Raw genomic sequence first — 21,384 nt, forward strand, 5'->3', positions numbered from 1 at the left:
AACATGAAAACTCCTGTTTAGCAGGATTTTTCATTCTCCAGGATCACATAGGTTCAAATGAGAGCGGTCGAGCAGAGGGTCCAAAGTGCAGTTAAGTCACCTGCAATTATATAAATATTAATTAGAATTTTTCCAGTGAGAGAAGCAATTAATAAAAATTAATTTTCAAATAATGAGAGATTATCATCGTTTGGGCCATTTATCAAATTCATCTCAATCACTTAAAAAAAATGCCCTTTCTTCTTTGAGTGAAGCTCAAACACTGAATCAGTCACTGTCTCCCCCTGCTGGCTCCACCAACACACTACAACCAACATCTATCTATCTATCTATAACATTTAATAAAGTTACAGCATAAAAAGTGTCAATGTTTAATAAAACAACTTAAAGTCACATTTCAAGTGAAACATACAGATCCAAAATCAGTTTGGTCACATGATGATGTCATTTCACCTTTTCAGGCACTTTAAAGGAACAATTCACCTCACACAGTCTGTTGTTCATCAAACATTAGTGTCGGAGTGTTTATCAGTAAAGTTTAACCCTGTTGTTTGTCTCCATAAAGTCACAAACACCTGACACTCTGTCGTGTCTCCTCTGAGAACAGATTCCACTTTAACGTCTCAGAACATTTACAGTTCAAAAATACAAAGTTCAGCAACATAAAGCTTAACAACAAAAAACTTTTTAAGGCACTGAAGTGAAAAATATAAAAATTTCACAGCACACAAAGTTTAGTTTTGAAGATTTAGAAAAAAGAAAAATACATTTTCATATTAAAAGCTTTAAACCTTCACAACACAAGATGCTCTCACTCTGAAGTCGTCGGATGGCGGCGATTGGTCGATTGGTCGATTGGTCGATTGCTCGGTGACTTCTGCATCAGACACTGACGAAAAAGTCGTCCCTTCACATCGGCATGTTACGCTGTCAGTCGCCGTCTGTGTGTAACATCGTTATCGGGGCAACGACATCACATCATAAGTCCAATCAGAGCGGGCAGGAGGGCGGGATGGATCCAACAACCACCGACTAACTTTCACCTGTGAGGCCGATGTTCACAGTTTGTACAGACAGAACGTCAACAACCAACACACCCAGGGTACCTTGGACGCCATATGTGGACATGAGAAGTCCATGACCAAACGTGGACATGTGACGAGGTCACAGTGAGGATGATGATGGACGATAAGGTCACTTTGTGTTGAATCACTTTGCTCAGCGGCACATTAGTGTTTCACACTCTCAGCTTTGAAATAAACATTTTGAAATAGCTTCCTTTTATTTTGAAATGTATAACGTGAAAAACAAATAGAATAAATAAAGATAAAAAATAAAATGAATAAAACACTAAATCCAGATGATGAAATACTTTCAGACTCTGAGATGTTTCTGTCATAAATGAATCGTCTGTTTCCCTTCGTACTGATTATTTCCTCTTTGTTCTGTTGTTGTTTGTAAAGCTTTGAGTATCTAGAAAAGCACGACATATATCCCATTGATCATTATCATTATTATTAAAGCTCATCATTTTAATTTAGGAAATTAAAATATTGATTTCTGTCTCAATTTTAACATAAAAAGTCTGACTATCACACACTAGATTATGATTTAAATAATCTGGATTTCCTCTGAAATGAAAAATATGAGCTTTTATTTTGAAATGCTGGATGTTCTGCTCCTCCTCCGAATATTTAAAAAAGTTCATGACAAATTTTTTTAGACACTGATAAATCAAGATGATCAAGGTCCAAATTCAAAATTAAATAAGTTGACTTTTAATTCTTTTTGTCCTCCATATCAGAGCATCAGTTTGCTGTTAATGAAACACTTTAGATTTATATGTTTTATGTCTTTATTTAAAGGTTTAAATCATAGACTGTATAAAAGGGTTTAAATTGAAGGTTTAACTTCCTGTTTACAATAAATTTGATGACGCTATAAAACTGCAGGTTTTTACCTGAGGACAGAAACATGATGACGGAGCGAGGAGTCAGCTGATTATTAAATAACATAAGTAAATATTTGTATAGAAGCTGCGAGCAGCAACAGTTAGTGTTGTTTTTAATTTTGTTGTGTTGAGAATTTGGGGATAATTAATAAATAATAAATCTCAGGATGTAAGTTATTATTATTTTCAAATAATAATAAAAACATTTGTTTAATGAGAAAAATATATTTTTTAAAATACTTCATCTCAGTCTGATAAACTAAACCTTTGTTTCCTCTGTAACAAGATCAGTCTGTCGTTATTTGACATAATAAATAATCTGTGCGCACTGACCTGACAAACAATGAGAACAATGATCTCAATATTATTCCAGAATAACTGATTAATCTCGTTGTCTCAGGATTATTTAAAGAGAATTACACTGACGTCATTATCTCATGTTTAGTCTTTGTAACACTGACTCCATGTTTTAAACACTAAAGTAAGAAAACAGCTTCGAGGTTTAAATATGTGATGAAACACTTCTGTGGTTTCAGATTATTAATGTGTTAAATTAACAGGAAAGGAGGAGCTCTAACACAGTACAGTAACACTGCAGCACCATAATAACACTGCAGTATGGAGGTAGGGAGGAAGAGGAGGAGGGAGGACGAAGGCAGCAGTCTGTCACTCAGGATCCTTTTTCTTTACCTGCACACCTGGAGGACAGATACAGAAGAGGAGGAGGAGGAAGAGGAAGAAGAAGAAGGAGAAGTTAGGGCTTCCTCACATCTTACATAGTTCAATATTCTGAACAAAAACAGGCCGGTTAATATTTTCAGTCTTTGGACTCAAAGAGAATCAGACGTCAGAGACTTCTGTCAAACATTTGTCTGAAAAGTTCTGTCTAGAAAGAGAGAAGAGATTTCACCACTGAAGTTTAAACATTTGTGATTTGTGTTTCTGTTTTATCATCAATAATATAAACTTTTTGTCAATAAAAAGGGGGAGGCAATATCAAATCATTTAAGCACTGGGGACTTGTATTTTGTCTGAGGGGAGGGGCATACAGATTTAAATGGTTGGATTTATTTATTTATTGTTTTTTGCCACCAACTTTTAAAGAAACCACCCAGGTCGATCTGGAAGGTGTTTTCTTTAAAAGTTTTTGCTTTTTTTTTCTTTTAAAAAGTTTGAGTGATTTTTTTTTTTTTTTTTTTTTTTTTTTAATTTTTTGGCAATTTTTTCTTTCAAAAACTTTTGGTGATATTTTTTTTAGAAAGTTTTGGTGATTTGTTTTATTTAATTTTTGGCAATTTTTTCTTCCAAAAACTTTTGGTGTTATTTTCTTTAAAAAGTTTTGGTGATTTTATTTTTTATTATTTAATTTTTTGGCATTTTTTTCTGTCAAAAACTTTTGGTGTTATTTTCTTTAAAAAGTTTTGGTGATTTTTTTTTTTTTATTTAATTTTTTGACAATTTTTTCTTCCAAAAACTTTTGGTGATATTTTCTTTAAAAAGTTTTGGTGATTTTTTTTTTTTATTTAATTTTTTGGCATTTTTTTCTTTCAAAAACTTTTGGTGTTATTTTCTTTAAAAAGTTTTGGTGATTTTTTTTTTTAATTTAATTTTTTGACAATTTTTTCTTCCAAAAACTTTTGGTGTTATTTTCTTTAAAAAGTTTTGGTGATTTTTTTTTTTATTATTTAATTTTTTGGCATTTTTTTCTGTCAAAAACTTTTGGTGTTATTTTCTTTAAAAAGTTTTGGTGTTATTTTTTTTTTTTTTTATTTAATTTTTTGACAATTTTTTCTTCCAAAAACTTTTGGTGATATTTTCTTTAAAAAGTTTTGGTGATTTGTTTTATTTGATTTTTGGCAATTTTTTCTTCCAAAAACTTTTGGTGATATTTTCTTTAAGAAGTTTTGGTGATTTGTTTTATATTTATTTAATTTTGTGGCAATTTTTTCTTTCAAAAACTTTTGGTGTTATTTTCTTTAAAAAGTTTTGGTGATTTGTTTTATTTTTATTTAATTTTTGGCAATGTTTTCTTCCAAAAACTTTTGGTGATATTTTCTTTAAAAAGTTTTGGTGATTTTTTTTTTTATTTTTATTTAATTTTTTTGGCAATTTTTTCTTTCAAAAACTTTTGGTGATACTTTCTTTAAAAAGTTTTGGTGATTTGTTTTCTTTTAAAAAAAATTTGATGATAATTTTTCTTTTCTTTCTTTCTTTTTGGCAGTGTGTTAAAGAAAACATGCCTTTCAAACTTGATGAAAGGCATGTTTTCTTTCAAAATCACTAAAATGACACCATTTACCAGCCAATAACTGTAAAAACAGAAATTATCATTGAATTTTCAAATTTCCGACAGTCCTCAGACACGTCATGTGTGACGACTGAGACTTTTTCCAACTCCAGGATTTCATCTTCAACTTTTAACTTTCAAACATCAAAGGGTAAGTTTTAAATATCTAATAAGTCATTTATGGAGGAGGGAGGGTCATGTGTTTTCCTCCAGCCACTCAGGGAGGGTCACACTGCAGACTCCTCTTATAAGTAAAGAACAGTCCCTAACAGAGAGGGCAACAACTGAACATTAAACCAAAAATATATTTATATATATAATCTCCAGTTTCTACAGAGACCTGCTGCAGCCTGAGTGAAAAAAAAATCTATTGAACAACTGATTCAACAGAAAAAAGTTGTTTTGAAACCAGTTAATAAATGAATAAACAGATTTGTGTGATACTACAGGTGCATTGTGGGAAATGTAGGATCCAGAATTTTTTTTAATAAAAGTCAAAACATCTTCACCTTTGGTGTTTCTAAACTGCTGTGGTATGAAGAGACTCAGTGTCTGTGCCGTCTAACAGACGTAAAGAAATCAACCCAAACAATTAGTGAACTGTAAACAAGATGTTTTTCTCTTAAAATAAGAACGAATTATAGATCCAATAAAAATAAGAGAAAATGTGTTTGAATGTTGCTTCGTGCACGAGGCTCAGTGAGGACGATGTTTTAAAAGAACCTGTGATTTTCTCACGTTCATTTATGATCTGATACATGTTGGTGCAAATTAACAAACTTTGGAATAAATAAAAAAGATTTTAGGACTTCAGAATAAAGGAAGACCTGACGTCATCTGGAGCTGAAGATAATAATTACAAACTTTTCTTATGGTTTAACAGGATTAAAACCTTAATATCATAATAATAGTCATAATATCTTTGACTTTTTCTGTCGCCACGATTTCATTCTTCTCCAGATTTATTCCCTGACACTGAGAGAGGTGAAGAATATAAAGCACAGATATAAACTGTATCTGAAGGGAAGCTGTCAGGAATAGTTTGACTACAGAATATAAATATATTAAATACTTTAACAATAACTGATCTACAAATTAAGACAAACTCAGAGTCTTTGAGTCCATGTCCTTGTTTATATAAAACTTTAGCAAAAGAAGTATTTACAGGTTGAGAGGCATTGGTACAAGTCAACAATCAAGTGCAAACTAACAAATGAAAACTGTCCGAGCCGACAAACAGATTTCACACAAACACAAACTTCCTGCCCAGACAGGAAGAGGAAGTTTAACACGTCCTGTGAGATTTCTGTCAGTCCTATTGGACGGTTCTTCACCTGCAGCGTCCAATGAGGAACAAACAGATCCTGCTGAGGATCCTTCAGTCTGTCCACAGGGCTTCTGTTAAACTACCAGCAGGTGGCGCTCCAGACGGATCAAAGTGGATTTACAGATGTTGATTTCTGAAAATGAAAACTACTTGGAATTCATAAAGTCTAGCTCAAATTTAAAAAGCTCGTTTTTAATTGTTTTTTCGTTTCACTTTGTTTATGGAGAAAAAAAAATCTCTGCAACTTATTAAAAAAATAAAAAAATTAACTCAAAGTTCAGCTGTGCTTCGAGGATTTTTTCAATCTTAATATTTAGTTTCAAATTTGGTGCAACAGCAAAAACAAAAAGTCACATTTTCACCAAACTAAACTTCATTTCTGATCAAAACAAAAAACAAACCCCACAATTCCAAACTGTGATTTTGTCGAACTCGTTATGGCGACAACATGATAAACATCTCTGATTGGCCGTCACAAAGAGGTGGAACAACCTGCAGAGTTTCCTCTTCCTCCTCTTTCACCACCACCCAAAAAATCAAACCCCACAGATCATCCTTTCATTCCCACATTAAATAAAAACAATTCATATATTAATATTTATATTTTTGGGTTCCCAAAAGACAAAAACTGTTTTTACAAAAACAGAAAACAACAAAATGACGTCTTTGTTTTCTTTTTTCCTTCGTTTCACTTCCAATGAAATCAAACCCTGATGAGAAGAAACAGAAAAACTATTTAAAGTTTTCTCTGCACTTTGGGAGGTCGTTACTTTTTTGTATTTTGTCTCCATGTCGTTCGCAGGAGCTGAAGAACAACGAAGCTCCAACATTTCTCCGTCCTGAGATCAGTTTCCTACAGAAAGTCTGATTATCGATGAATCATTTTCTCTTTTTCATGAAGGAATTATTTGTCACTGCTGAAAGAAAACACGACAATCTCAATTTTAATCCTGATTTCTTGAGAGTTGATAATGGTAAAGTTTAGTCCATCCAACAATACATTCATACTGATCAGGTCGCAGCAGGCCGAGCAAAGTGCTCCAGACGTCCCTCTCCTCAGCTCCTTCCTCCAGCTCCTCCTGGAGGACCCCGAGGTGTTCCCAGACCAGATGAGATCTATAATCCCTCCAGTGTGTTCTGGGTCTGCCCCGGGGCCTCCTACCAGCTGGACCAGGAGGATCCTGATCAGATGTTGAACCACCTCAACATGAAGGAGCAGCAGCTCTACTCCGAGCTCCCTCCAGATGTCTGACTCCTCCCCCTATCTCTAAGGCTGAGCCCAGACACCCTACAGAGGAAACTCATTTCAGACGCTTGTATCAGTGACCTCATTCTTTCAGTCACTACCCAGAGCTCATGACCATAGGTGAGGGTTGGGACGCAGATGGACCAGGAAATGGAAAGCTTTGCCTTCTGGCTCAGCTCCCTCTGAACCACAATGGTCTGGCCCATCGCCAACATCTCTGCGGTAACAGCTTCAAATCGCCGGTCCATCTCATGCTCCATTTCACCCTCACTTGTGAATAAGACCCAGAGAACTCTACGCCTGGGGCAGTAACTTTCTCCCAACACAGAGGGAACAATCCACCGTTCTCCGTCAGAGAACCATGACCTCAGACTGAGACTCTCATCCCGCCCGCTTCACACTCAGCTACAAACCACCCCAGAACAAACATTATTTGTTTTTACCAAAAAGAACGAGCATAGACCGAATATTAATGAGACCGCTGCACTCCTCTTTTTTTTCACTCAACTTCTCCGTCGTCTGTTTCCAACCTGCACAATGTGACACGCCACCGATGTCGTTATTATTCGCACTTCAGGTCGAGGAAAACCTGCAATTCTTTGGTTCCAGTTAGAAATCAACTTTTCAGGTTCTGAACCAGTTTACTTTTGGTCCAAACCCATGAACCACCCCACGCTCACACATGGTGTTCATAACGGCCAGTCCATCGGGTAGCAGTAACTCAGTCCATAGGGACTTTGGTTGGGAACCAGTAAGTCGTCAGTTCAAGTCCCTGTATGGACCACATATAGAGCATGGACTGGTAGCTGGAGAGTTCACCTCCTGGGCACTGCCGAGGTGCCCTTGAGCAAGGCAATGAAGCCCTCACTGCTTGGGCCGCCTGTCCAAGGCAGCCCCCTCACTCTGACATCTCTCTATATAATGTAAGCAAAAATTTAATTTTCCCTCAGAGATTAATAAAGTATAGCTTCTTCTCCTTCTTTATGAGAAGCACAGGGGTCCAGTGACAAAGCACCGGTCAGGTTCAGTTAGTCTTCGTGTGTGTTCGTGTTTGAGATCCCACAGTAATGTTTTTATGATCACTGAGAAACTAACGTCGTCCTCTCTGGTGTTCTGTTGATGCCTGCAGACTCTGATCAGTAGAAGTGGGGAAAAAGTCAATACAGCAAAGTACTGCAATTTAAACTAAAATTAAAAAGTTCCTAAAGAGAAACTTCAGGGTTTTTTGTGTCGGTTTCGAATGTGGGTTTCAATAACTTTTCATATTTACTTAATATCTGAGCAAACAATGAGTTAACGTCACTAAATAAACTTCAATATTAAAGAAATCATTTTGTTTGTGAGTCCCACAGAAAGTTAACAGACACTAGCTGCTTAAAACTGGACTGACTCACATCATCGAGAGGCCTGAAGCTGCAGCACGTCGATTAGTCAGAAAATAATCTGAAACTATTCTCTTTTCTCCAAACATAAATGTCAGACACTTTCTGGTTCCTGCTGCTCTGATCTTCTACTTTTGGTTTTATTTCTCAGAAAACTGAATATTTGGGGCTTTCCGACGGCGGGTCGATACAACAGGACGTGAGGACGTCACCTCGGACCATCAACAACTGCAAATTTCACGATTTTCTGCTTTTTTATTGACGAAACTCTTCATCAATAAGCTGAGAAAATACTTGAGGGTGAAGACAATAAGTCGGGGCCTGAAAGAGATCAGGTAATTATATATGTGCTGCCTTCAACTGAATGTTTAAGACTCGTGTCGACCTGGAGGATTCAGGCGGTTTGTCACTTTAACGTGCTGGATTATAACCAGACTCTGGGGCTCAGGTGTTCGTCACCTCCTGCAGCGACATGGAGACAAAAACAACTCAAACTTTCCTCCCAAAGTCAATCAGCAACGTAAACAACAGGAAGCAGCTCGACGGACGAACACGACTTGTCTCTGACCGACTGAGTCGCCCGTCGTACCGACAGAAAAACATTCAGGACGCCCGCGGCAGGACAAACGTTAGTCATTATGATTCATTCATTGTTAAAAAGCTGCTCGGCTCAGCGAGCACAGTCCCGTCACAGCTGCGGCTGATCTGAGGTCAGTGTCTCTGTGTGATGAGGCCGCCGCCCCTCCTGTGTGAAGACTTTAGAGTTCCAGCTGTTGTGTGTGAACCGACTGTACACGTCACACCGACACAATCCTATGGCTTCTGTACAGATGAGAAGGAAAGGCACCGAACACAAACGTCTCAACGTGGACGCCAACAGGAAGCCAAGTTTGACCTGTGACATGTTTTCACTGAGCAGCTCCATGCCAACAATAATCAATCATTATCAATTTAAAAAATAAAAACATTCTGTGTAAAAGATGATGTCATAGGCTGATAAAGAGCTGAAACTCTGTCAGATAAATCCAGCTAATGATATGTTTTGATTACATTATTACTTATTATATATTATACTTATTATTACTGATTATTATAAAGATTATTTTTCTATCATTGATCCTAAGAAATGTCAAAAACACCGTAAAGCCCACGTTTAGTCCAAAAGTGACTCTTCTAACGATTCGTTCGGTCTGATCGATCAGCTGAAATGGTTCACTGATGTCATCAGTAATGATCAACACCAAATGAGATCAGTAATAACGATGTCATAATTCCACCTCGTAATCTCAAGGAAAAAAAAAAAAAAGTGCGTAAAAAGCCACGAGACGCCACAGCTGTGTCGCACAGCCACACCTTTGAATGTTTGGTGGCCTATCGGTGCTAAACTGCAGTTAAACACACGACGTCACCACCTCACAGACTGTGTGTGTTGTAGCTGCTGCTGCTGCAGTGGGCCCGTCACACATCACATTAAATCCAAGAACGCTTGCTGTGATTGGCCGCCAGCAAAACCACACAAACTATCTTTTGTTCTAGATTTGGGCAGCGAGAGGATCGATCATCGTTTGACGGGAGACGTTTTGATGCGGCCTGGTGCTGAGTTACTTATGACACCGAGCACTGACACAGACGCACTCTCACAGGTCAGCTGATCACTCTCTGAACTTTAACAATCTTTAAGGTTTTTGAACTGATGCTAAAATCACAAATCTACAGTCACTGTGTCCTGTGACTATCAGGTGGCAAAATATCTTAGGGACTGTTCCTTATTTATGAGGGGGGTGTGTTTAAAGAAAACATGCCGTCCAGATTTTGGTGGTTACACCACTCATCAGCCAGAAACTGTAAAAACAGAAATTATGGTTAGATATTCAAATTTCCGACGGTCCTTGGCCACATCATGTGTGACGGACGCTTCCATCTGAAAACAAACAAAAACAAAAAAAAAATAACCAAATCTGAACAAATTCGATTGACGTTTTAGAAATCTAATAACTCATTTATGGAGGAGGGTCATGGATTTCCCTCCCATCACTCAGGGAGGGTCAACGAGAAATATTCAAGGTTCAAAGGTCAAAAAACAAACAAACAAAAAACCCTCACACCCCAGCCGCACCCGTCCTCCGATTAATAAAGAACAGTCCCTGAATTAATTCACTTAATATCCACAAAATGTGAATGAATTTCCCGAACAGTGCAGCTATGAAAGTTAAAAAGCCTTTTTTAATAACGGCTACATGATAACACACAACGACATCTATTGACCGTTCTTCAAGGTCAAAAATGTTAGTTTTTGGTTGTTGGTTGGACGTAGCTACTGTGACGTCACCCACTGGTTTGTTAACTCTCATTTTAAAGCCTCTAGTTCAGCATTACCATATTTGGGCGAGAGGGCGGAGCTGTGGATCTGATCTCGCTCCTGTACAATTATCACAAAGTGGGAAATTATCTCTAGAGACCAAAACTGTTTTTGTACCAGGCTGTAAACATGTTTATTTCTACATGTGAACATGGAGGTCTGTGGGGACTAACTCACTGTTGGAGCCAGCCTCCAGTGGACATTAGAGGAACTGCAGGTTTGGGCTTCACGTTTCAGCCTCAGAGGATGAAGCTCAGTGTCGTCTCTGTTAAAGGCTTCTTGTCTCGACTTGTTGGGAAATTCTGTCTCCTTTTTTGTGGACATTAGTAGTTAGTAGTTAGTACACAGGGTCGTAGTGCTCGGTGGTCTGCTGGAAACAGACTGAAGCTGTTTGGACTTCATGACGAGAGAGGAAGATGTTTGAGGATTTATTCTGTTTAAAATAACTCAGTGATTTATTACTGTAGCATTTATTATTATTATTATTATTATTATTATTATTGTTGTTGTTGTTGTTGTTGTTGTTGTCTTTGATTTGTTTCTTACGTAAATATAGTTTGAAAGGGCCGACAGATCCAGGAAGATGCATTTATGAAGCTTTTATTGAACTGATCAGTATCAAACCTAATGCGCTTTTTTTGTTGATGTGTGATTGTAAAGCACTTTGAGTTGCACTCGCTGTATGAACTGAGCTATACAAATAAAGTTATTATTATTTTTCATGTGTATGACACTAAAGTAAAACTTGGAACTCAGAGGATGAAATGATTTCTGAAGCTGAAAAAAAACAAAACAGGAACTCATAAATATAAATCAATATAATATAAATCACTCCTGTTATGACACAAAAACTGTGAAATCTTTTAATGTTCTACATTAAATAGTAAATCTGATTGTTCCAGCAACAAAGAAATCATTTAAGTTATTTAAGAATCTTAAATGTGTCAGTTTTTTTATGTGTCAGTAAACTGAGTAATTAAGTTTTGGACTGTTGGTCAGACAAAACAAAACATTTGAAAACGTCACTTTGGACTCTGAGATATTTTTTACAGTTCTGTGACTGTTTTAAATTATTTATTTATCAAAAATAATAAAGATGATTGATAATGAAAATAATAATTAATTACAGTCTTTATACAAAGGTGATAAATATGTGATGCAGCCAGACGCAGAAACATTTCAGTGAGCTGATGAACCCGCCGACGGCTGCACAGTGAAAACATTCATCTGATCAGTATCTGATCGATCTGCAGATTCTCCTCCAGCAACAATAGTCAATATATGATCAATAATCAATAAGGCTTTTCCTCTTTTCACTCAGTTAGTAAAGTTAAGAGTTTTAAGGCAGAGAGGGCAAGACAAGAAACAGACAGACAGACAGGTGGTCAGGGCTCTTCCTCCTCCTTCCTCCTCCTCCTCCTCCTCCTCCTGTTGTGCTTTGAGCAGTTAGTCTGTGAAGTGGACGGCAGGAGGAGGAGATGCGACGCCTCCCTGAGCTCTGAGGTGGAGGAGAGAGGAGAGGTTAGTGTTCAGGTGGAGAAGCAGAGTTAAAACCAGACATTAGGAGCCCTGCTCTCCTTCATCACCTCCTCCTCCTTCTCAAGTCAGAAGGAGCCAGTTCCGAGTTAGAGCAGAGGAGCAGGAAAGAAGTAAAGTCAGTCTGGGCGCTCCTCTTTTCAGAACGGGAGGAAGAAAAGGGAGGTGAGAAGGTCTTCTTGTGAGCTGAAGAGCCTGTGATGGAGAGCAGAGACAGGAAAGAAAAAACAGGAGGGAAATAAAAAGTCTTCTCCTCCTTTTCGTCTTCAGCGGAGCTCAGAGACTGAGCCAGGATGAGGTGAGGAGGTGACAGAGGGATATAGAGGAGGTCTGCAGGAGGTCAGGGGGTCCATACAAGACTGGGAGAAGGTAAGCAGGTGATCGGGAGAAGGTCAAGAGGAGATCCTGTCCTCCTTTGGTCAGAAAAGCAGGAGGTGAACAGGAGGCCAGAGGGAGGAGAGGAGGTCAGGAGAGGGTGAGACGGTCACAAAATCAGTGAGGAAGTGAAGAGGAGGTCAGAGGAGGGTCAGGATGTCCTGAAGTCCAGAGGAAGTCAGGAAGTTAGGAGAGGGTCAGGTGAAGTTTGAGGGGAGGACGAGAGGAGCTCAGGAAGGAGGAGGTGCAGAGGAGGTGAGCAGAGGGTCAGGAGCTCAGGAGGAGGTTGGGAGAAAAGTTAGGAGGTGGTGATGATGTCAGAAGGAAACTATGAGCTCAGGGGGAGGTTTGGACAAAAGAAGCAGGAGGTCAGAGGGTCAGGAGGAGCGAGGAGGAGCTGAGGAAGAGCTGAGGAGGAGCTGAGGAGGAGCTGAGGAGGAGGTGGAGTCAGGAAACCATCAGAGAGCGAGGGGGAGGAGACGCCACAGAGAGACAGAGACAGAGATAGAGAGGGGGAGGAGTCACTTCACCAGCACTGACTTTGGCAGAAACTCCTCCATTTCCATCTCAGCGCCTCCATTTGTCCTCGGCGACGCAGAAGACGCCGAGGAAGACGAGGAGGAGCTCGGGGACGAAGATCCGCCGGACGCTTTGGGGAGGCTGTACATGTAGACGGCGCCGATGACGAGCCCCGCCCCCGCCGTGAAGAGCAGGTCCACGTGGAAGCCGAACAGGTAGACGGACAGCACCGTGGAGACGATGATGGAGAAGGAGGTGGCGAAGCCCTTCAGGATGTTGTCGGCGTACTTCACCACCACGGCCACCAGCAGCCCGCCGAACGCCTGGTTGAAGATCACGCACCACACCATGCCGGTGTAGCCGAACAGGAAGCCATGCTCTGCGATGGCGGCGCCGTCATTCCACCACAGTCCCAACATGCCGAGCGCCATGCCAAAGATCCCCAGCTGCACGTTCCTCATCCAGACGGACGCTGAGCTCCCCTTCAGGATCTTCTCAAAGTAAACACCGGCGAACCCTGATGACAGGCAGCTGATCACCACGGCAACCAAACCAACCGTGTAGTTCTGGTTGGAGCTGCCCGACACCGACGCCTCCTTCTTCCCCTCCTGCTGCACCTGAGAGGATCAATAACATCTATCAGATCGTTCAGATAACTTTTCATAGTGGAAAAAAAACATGACATTTAAAACTAAAAATAAAACTTTGAAAACTGTGAAGAGACGTTTTTAAGTTTTCATCAACCAATAAAATCTGATCAATAATTTCATTGGTGAATAAACTAAGTTTTGTTTTAAACCAATGAGCTGCAGAATGAAGACGAGGAAGAAATGCTCAGATCCTTCACATCACCTAAAGACTCGTCTCCACCAAACCCTTTCAGTCCAGCACCTTTGGAACCAGCAGTAAGCCTTCAGACATGGTACCTAGACCCTCGGTGTGTTCAGACAGTCCTCTTAAATGTGGGCGGGGTTGTTGTCACTCACTGCTCCGTCCAGCACTCGCTGTATTTCCTCATCAGCGGTGACACAGATGGAAGTCTGCACCTGGTTTATCGTCCACAGAACGAGGCTGCACGCCCACATTTTCACAACAAAATAGAACAGGCTGCAGTGAGAGTCTCTCTCCATGGGATATTTAAAAATAGCAGCTTTGTGCATTTAGTCCTTCTCAGGCAAGCTCAGGGGTTTAGTGTTGCTGTAGCCCACAGGAAGTGAGGATTAGAATATTAATCTATTAATTAATCTATATTTTTAAAGTCATTACTAAAAGTGTGTGTCATATAAAAACTAAAGTGATGGTCAAAGTTGTCACAGTGAAATTTAAGGTGTGCTGATGGATTCACGTCATCAACTCATGCATTGAGTAACATTACAAGTTAACGTTCCACCTTAAAAGTTGCCGGCAGTCGGCCCAGTGAATGAAGTTATTTTTTTCTCTTTCATTTTATAGTTGTAGTTTACTGATGTATGAACAGAGGTTACATAAAACCAGAGTGAGCGTCCTCTACTGACCAATCAGACTGCAGGGTTTCTAGCTCCACCTTTTAGTACCAGATCTGTGTGCTAGGTACCCCAACAGAGGGGGGACCAAACATGGGGACGCTAAGGAACGCTTCTGTTGGGACCATCCACAACTTTTACTGTGGGAATGGAAAATAATACTGTACTAAACTAAACTGAACTGAACTGAACTGAACTGAACTGCTCGGTGGAAACGGGACTTAAAAGTACTGATACCAGAGAGTAGAAATTCTCTGCTACAAGTTACAGTCCTGCATTCAAAATGTAACTTAAGTAAAAGTACAAAAGTAATGGCATTAAAACATATTTAACCCTCTGATAACAGACCTGATCCTGTTTAAAATCAATCTTAAATAAAAAAGTATGAAAGCTAGAGCGTTCATTCTTCTTGCAGCAGAAAGTTGAGTCTTCTGACTTTTGCACCATCACGTTGTCCTCTTGTGATGATGTCATGAAGTTAAGCTACAGGCGGCAGTGAAACGTGCAGTGGCGCCAGAGGAGCAGAGACACAGGTTGATAGGAACGTCTGATGAGCTATTGGGTTGTACAGATTTTAGGAATATGAAGCATTTGAAAATCCTCAAAGAAATGACATCACAATAAGCAAAATACCAACAGAGGCAGCGACAGACTCCTCATGCAGAACGGCTCATTTCAGAATAATTATACAGGACACTGCCTGATGAAGTGTCCTGTATCAGAAATTAATATACACCTTGCAGCCAATCAGAACTGTGCTTTCATCCAGACCATAGTTTATATTAACATTATTAATTATTGATGCATTAGTGTGTCGATCAGTTTAGATGGAGCTCATTTTAATGACTTTATATCCAGCTGACTCATCTATAATGATACATCACCATTTATCAGTAATCTGCATCTGTAAAGTGAGAGAAGCTGTGAGGTAAACAGTGGTGACAGGTGAGCTGCAGGTGAGCGGACGTACCTGTACGATGGCGACTCCAGCAAACAGCAGCAGCAGAGAAACCCACTGAACTCTGGACAGAGACTTCCTCAGCATCAACACACTGAACAGAGCTGTGGTGAGGATCTTCAGCTGGTACGTCACCTGAGAGGAAACACACACACACTCCACACTCAAGGCCCGATATACACCATCTACAGCTCATCATGGTCAGTGAGGGCGTGTCCAACTCCACTGTAAAATTCACCTTAAACTCCTCCCCATGTCCTCAGACAGGAAGTAAACTGAGAGCTCTTGTTCCACCTTTAGTACATGTACAGACGTGGTCTCATTTGAAAGGTCACACTCAAAAGTTTTTTACCCAACAGTCACAGTCACTGTCCTTTTTAGATAGTAATTGTGCAAGTTTGCAGCAAAGCCCAATCAGTCTTTTTTCAGCATTGGCAGACACACAGAGGTGGAATGGCGAGTTGATCCAAGAGGGAAACACAAACCTGACAGACACTGTAAAGATGAGCAACTGGGGAGACAAGGAATTGCGCGCCCTCCTTGTCCTCGCAAACGAAGAGGCCATTAACCGTCAGATGACGGGGACGGTGAAGAACGGGCCGACTTACGAGAGAATCACAGAAGGACTGACCAGCCGCGGCTTCCCTCCCACGTTACTGTTTACGTCACACGCTGAGCTACACGTTTTGTTACTTGCTCACGCCCCCCATTGCCCCGAAAAAGGCACATTCTGTATAAACAAAAGTAGGTAGGCGGCATTTTGTTTTTATACTGCCAATGCTGAAAAAACACTGATTGGGCTTTCCTGCAAATTTGCACAACTCCTGTTTAAAAAGGGGTACTGTCACTGAGATAAAGAAGTTTCAACACACCAAAATATATTTTTTTGTTATCTTCAGCTGAATCTTTTCTTGAACAAAGCTGCTGCAGATGAAGAACTGGGAGAACTGGGAGAACTGGGAGGTGTCAGCTGGAAAACACAATGTGCCTCCACTGTAGTTATATTCAAGGCAAAACTAAAAACTCATATGTATTCCCTGGCATTTGATTGTCCTTAACTGGTCCTTGTTGCCCTACATGATGCTGATTTCTTTGATTAATTGTTATCTGATGTTGACTCACATGTTCTTTACAGCACTTTGGTCAGCTCTGGTTGTTTTTAAATGTGCTTTATAAATAAACGTGATTTGATTTGACCATATCATGAAGCCTCACACTCAAAGTAGAAAACAACATCACAGAGAATAAACATGTTACACAGGTTTTTCTGAGGTTAAAAGAATGAACTGAATGATTTTGAGTGAAAAACTGATCGACACAGACAGAGATGTGTCTTCAGGAGCTCACTGTGTATAAAACACTTGTAGAAAACATAAACTGATCAGAGACGACAGAGGAGTCGTTAGTTCATCATGTCTGGACATGTGTAACAGTCTGTGGGACAGTAAGGGGTTAAAATCTGCTGTGGAGCTTCAGAGTGTAACATGAATTGAACCAATCAGGGTATCTTGCTTTTTACAAGGTGGTTCCATCCAATCGGAGCAGAGTGCAGCAGTGATGTCACTGCAGTAAATATTAACACTAAAAACGGTCGTTATAAAGTCGACAGAGAAAACAGAACTAAACTTTTAGCGTCTGATATAATCAGTGCAGTAACACTGCTCCTCTCTGATCTCTGCTACATTCATATTTTCCTCATTAGTGACAGATTATTTCACCCACCTACATCCCATCAACACGTCCCTGTGTGTGTAACAAGCAGAGTGTACACACACTGTGATCCCGCCCATGTCGGCTTATCTTACGTCTGAATAATGCGGCCATTAAATAGCAGGAAAATGCCACAGCCACACCTCATTTTAACACCTACACACCCATGTGCACACGGATGGGCACAAGTACACTTGCTACTCACACAACATGGCTGCTGGCCATGAAAATAAAAACTGCGTCGGTCTGAAACAATGACAGCTGCCCTGCTTGGCACCTAAAGACTGAGTTTATCTTTCAATCACAGAAATCAGCTGATATATTCTTTATGTTTCTTCATGTTCAGCCCAACATGAGTGAATCTCCTAACAGGGGCCGTGTGAGCCTCATGACCGGCAGCCAGTCAAATCCTGTGACCTCCATTTCTGTTCAGACTACCGGCCATGTTTGATTTGAGACCCTGTCAGAATCTGCACACGGTGAAATAAGTACATAGTGTGTGCAGTGTACTGATGGAAGTTATAGTTTCCAACCAAGTCACTATTTCCTCCTGTTTGTTTTATAAAAACTACAGTGATCAGCTGTTTGATGACATCACTGATTGAACTGAACCAATCAGAGCTGAGAGTCAGACAGAACTGAGAGACAGGCTAACATGTCGTTATGGACGATATGAAGTCTGACCTGGAAGGTGGCAGCTGGCAAGTTGGAGATGGCCACGTACTGCAGGTTGTTCTGCAGAGTGTAGATGAGTGACGGGACGGCTAGTTTCAAAGTGTCTTTGTACTGGAACAAGATGGAGTCCACCAGGAACAACACCGTCTCCTTCACATTGACTGTAGAGACAGACACAGAGAGACAGAGAGACAGAGACAGGCAGAGAGACAGGGTGTTACTGTTTGTTCTCAGTCAGAGTCAAGTTGGGATTAATTAAAATATCCATCTTTTACACTTTAACACCTAAAGCACATCATACACACACTCATTACTGTGTGTGTGTGTGTGTGTGTGTGTGTGTGTGTAATCCGCTTACATCTCTTCTGCAGCAGGATGATGAGCAGACACGTCAGGACCTTCAGGACCTCCGCCATGACGACGGCTGACGTTGCGAAGAAGCGGTCGCCCGGCAACGTGCGGACGTAGCGGATGCTGAGGATGAGCGATGCATTCTGGACGACCAGCACCGCCAGACTGATGTACTTCAACTTCCTGTTTGCTGCAGAGAAACACCAAAACAGACAGCATCAAGTGAAAGGTAAAGCAAAGTCGCTCTGTGGTGAAAATAACCACGTTTAATGAACGCACCGTGACGGCGTTCAGTCTGTTCATGAACAGAAGCACGTCAGAAAAGAGGCAGCAGCTTCTCCTAAAACTGATTTTGTTAAATGATTTTATACAACAGTTAGTTCCAACCGAGTAATCTGATTGGATGAGAGGCATTCCGTGAGTGCTGATATAGAGTATAACATCACTGGGACATGTAACAGTAAAATCACTCCGCTCACAGGTGTTATAAATATAAATACAGCTGTTAATTAACCAGCTGTCACACTCACTACACTGACACAAACTGACACTATAGCGTTACACCAAGAAGATGGATATTTTCCCCAAAAATTACATTTGAATTAAATTATGAGAGGTCGTCAGGAGAGGACGAGGAAAAGGAAAGCCAGGACTCTTGTGTGCAGACCTCCAGGTGTGTTTGAATCCGGCCGTGACGATATACAGTACACCATCACAACCTCGAGTGTGATACTGCTATCATAACCCTGTGACACTGTGATATTCTCTGAGGTGGTTATCTCGTTGCAACCCTGCAGTCAAAGTTGACTTGCTTTAACTTACACTAAAGACACACTTTAGGAGAATAAAATCACAATATTACAAGATTAAACACATAAATAAACCAGTTTAAACACTGAGTATGACTTCTGTTTCTCAACATCTTTCCAAACACCCACGATCTCCTTACAGAGCATAAAATAACGTATAGAGCAGGAGACGTGGACTGGGCCGACACATACACGTAGTTGCTGGGATAAAACCAGTAATACTGTTAAAGACACGTAGGTGAGTGTGTGGAGGGTTCAGTCAGTGGTAGGGTGCATCCGAGGGTTTGAACAGGTGAGTGTATCTGAGGATACAGAGTCTGGGAGCAGACCTGACACCCGTGATGCTGAGGTGAGAGGTGGTCAGAGGACCAGCAGAGGAAGAGATATAATAATATTAATAACACATTTCATTCATAGCTGCCATTAAACACGACCCTGATGCTTCTCGTAGGGAAACACAGACTGAAACATGCTGACTTTAACTTTAACTACATTTGACTGACGATACTGTCACTGAGGCTTTAAATGCTGGACTTTAACTTGTAGTGGAGTGATGTTAGTACTGTTACTGCAGTAAAGTATCTGAATACTCTCTCTGCCCCACTGAGTGGTTAATAACACAGAAACATCCTGCAGCTCCTGAACACAACAGAATGAATGCGGACAAACCTGAAGACACATTCACACCACCAGAGCCTCAGGGTTACCTGCAACAGCCGTACAGGTGTGACCAGCCAACACACTGTGTCTATGTGTGTGTGTGTGTGTGTTTTGACCACACCAACCCCACCTGAACCAAACCTCCACGTCACCAGCTGCCAGCTCTGTGACAGTGCACCACTCACACACACCTGGTGTGTTCACCTGTAATAAAGCTGTGTGTCGGTGTGTTAGCATTAGCATTAGCTGTGGAACCTCAGACCAACAACATGCCCTGACACTGAGGGCTCTGTTAGCTGCACACATATACACACACTAGTTTAGATAAGTAAACAGTGGAGTTAGCCTAGCCTGGTGCGTTAGCCTCCCCCTGTGCTAACATGCTAACACTTCATTTCAGTTTAAATTAAAATACCGACATTATCTTTACTTGTTAAACACGTGGAGTGATGTTTAATAATTAGTTAGTCGATATGCTAGTTAACTTTTCTGGTTAACTTTCCAGAGTAATGACCGTCACCATTCAGTCAGCTAAGTTTGGGTAGTTAGCTGCTAGTTAGCTAACCGTTAGCGCCCTGTGTGTTCCCACGGAGCTTCACACTCAAACAATCTGTGTTAGTTTGTTTAAATTCATCGACAGATAATAAATAATTATTATTTAACTATCAACACACCAGTGCTCCCATCATGCAGGTACCAGGTGACCCCAGTTTCAGAGCCGTGCGGGCCGTGTGAAGTTAACCCATCCCCCGGTCCTCCCTCCCCGGACTGATCCGCTCACCTTCGCTCTGACCCCGGCTCGCTGCCCTCTCCTCCGCCGCCTGGATGTGCTTTCCTCCGGCCATGCTGCGCTCCCTCTGCCCGCCGTCCGGACCGAGCCTTCACCCCGCTACTGCTCGGCTAACGCTCCGCTAGCCTCCCAGCTAGCTCCCCCGGCTCACAGTTTGAGACCCAGCCGGAGATCCGGTTCGTTGTCCGGGTTGAGGCGGGAGACAGCCGCGGCTGTCAGACGGATATGAAGCCGGAGCTGAGGTTAGAGGAGCCCGGGGAGCACGAACCTGCAGCACCGTGATGAAAACACAGAGTGGAGGAGCTGAGGTGTCCAGGAAGTGAAGAACTACAGCTGCAGAGATAGGACTGACTAACAGGAGGGATCACTCTGAGGAGGAAAACCTGACCTAACTGAGATGTTTCCAGCACAGAAATCAAACAGAAGGCTCAAGTGTGAAGTGTCAGTGAGAAAACAGTCAGAGTGAGACCTCTGTCTGCTCCTCCTCTCTGCTCCTCCTGACAACAATCACTTCCTTGTTCTCCTGCAGGTTAAACTGAAGGAATCCCATTGGCTGCTGCGGGAACACCTCACCTGTCAGATGCTGTGGATGTTCAGCGCCACCTGCTGGTGTCAAATATGAAGGCCAGTTTCAGAGGCAGCAGAACATGCTGGGATCAGTTTATAAAGTTTAACTCACTTTGAATTAATGTCACACCTACATGATTTAAATTCATTTATTGTAGGACGCTAAATTAATGTGACGTAATTCAACGCGTCTGCTTCATGATAAACGTCACCAGAGAATTAGTGTTGATATTTTGCAGGTTTGTGACGTCTTGAGATTTTAATCTGAAAATATTGCTGTTTTTAAAGACTCAGAATTTTCACACTGATGTTAAAACAATGTACGTGTTTACTATAAATGTGTAAATATGTTTATACATGTGTTCAATATAAAGCTGCTG

The 21,384-nt window shown here is 40.9% G+C and overlaps 1 protein-coding gene across 2 annotated transcripts; it reads right to left on the minus strand.

Moving 5' to 3' along the window:
• Nucleotides 1-2,061: 2,061 nt before the first annotated feature.
• On the minus strand, nucleotides 2,062-20,790 carry slc35a2 (solute carrier family 35 member 2). Of its 2 annotated transcripts, none has more exons than XM_033628867.2 (6): nucleotides 20,429-20,790; nucleotides 18,186-18,368; nucleotides 17,837-17,988; nucleotides 15,455-15,577; nucleotides 13,004-13,599; nucleotides 2,062-2,649 (listed from the first exon to the last, which is right to left on the minus strand). In XM_033628867.2, the coding sequence occupies exons 1-6, from the start codon at nucleotides 20,490-20,492 to the stop codon at nucleotides 2,622-2,624; spliced, it is 1,146 nt and encodes a 381-aa protein (XP_033484758.1). In that variant the 5' UTR covers nucleotides 20,493-20,790; the 3' UTR covers nucleotides 2,062-2,621. The 2 variants fall into 2 exon arrangements, with proteins under 2 accessions (XP_033484758.1, XP_033484757.1); XM_033628866.2 differs by lacking the exon at nucleotides 2,062-2,649 and adding an exon at nucleotides 11,854-12,050 and having other exon boundaries at nucleotides 20,429-20,640.
• Nucleotides 20,791-21,384: the final 594 nt, after the last annotated feature.

Source organism: Epinephelus lanceolatus, chromosome 8 (genome assembly GCF_041903045.1).
Source record: "Epinephelus lanceolatus isolate andai-2023 chromosome 8, ASM4190304v1, whole genome shotgun sequence".
In the NCBI taxonomy this organism is placed as follows: Eukaryota; Metazoa; Chordata; class Actinopteri; order Perciformes; family Serranidae; genus Epinephelus; species Epinephelus lanceolatus.

Excerpts from the sequence above, each read along its gene's own strand:
- slc35a2 (XM_033628866.2), bottom strand. The coding sequence starts at position 20,492 with ATGGCCGGAGGAAAGCACATCCAGGCGGCGGAGGAGAGGGCAGCGAGC. Across the intron at positions 18,369-20,428 it reads GAGCCGGGGTCAGAGCGAAG|CAAACAGGAAGTTGAAGTAC; the intron begins GTGAGCGGATCA and ends GTTTCTCTGCAG. Across the intron at positions 15,578-17,836 it reads TGCCAGCTGCCACCTTCCAG|GTGACGTACCAGCTGAAGAT; the intron begins GTCAGACTTCAT and ends GTTTCCTCTCAG.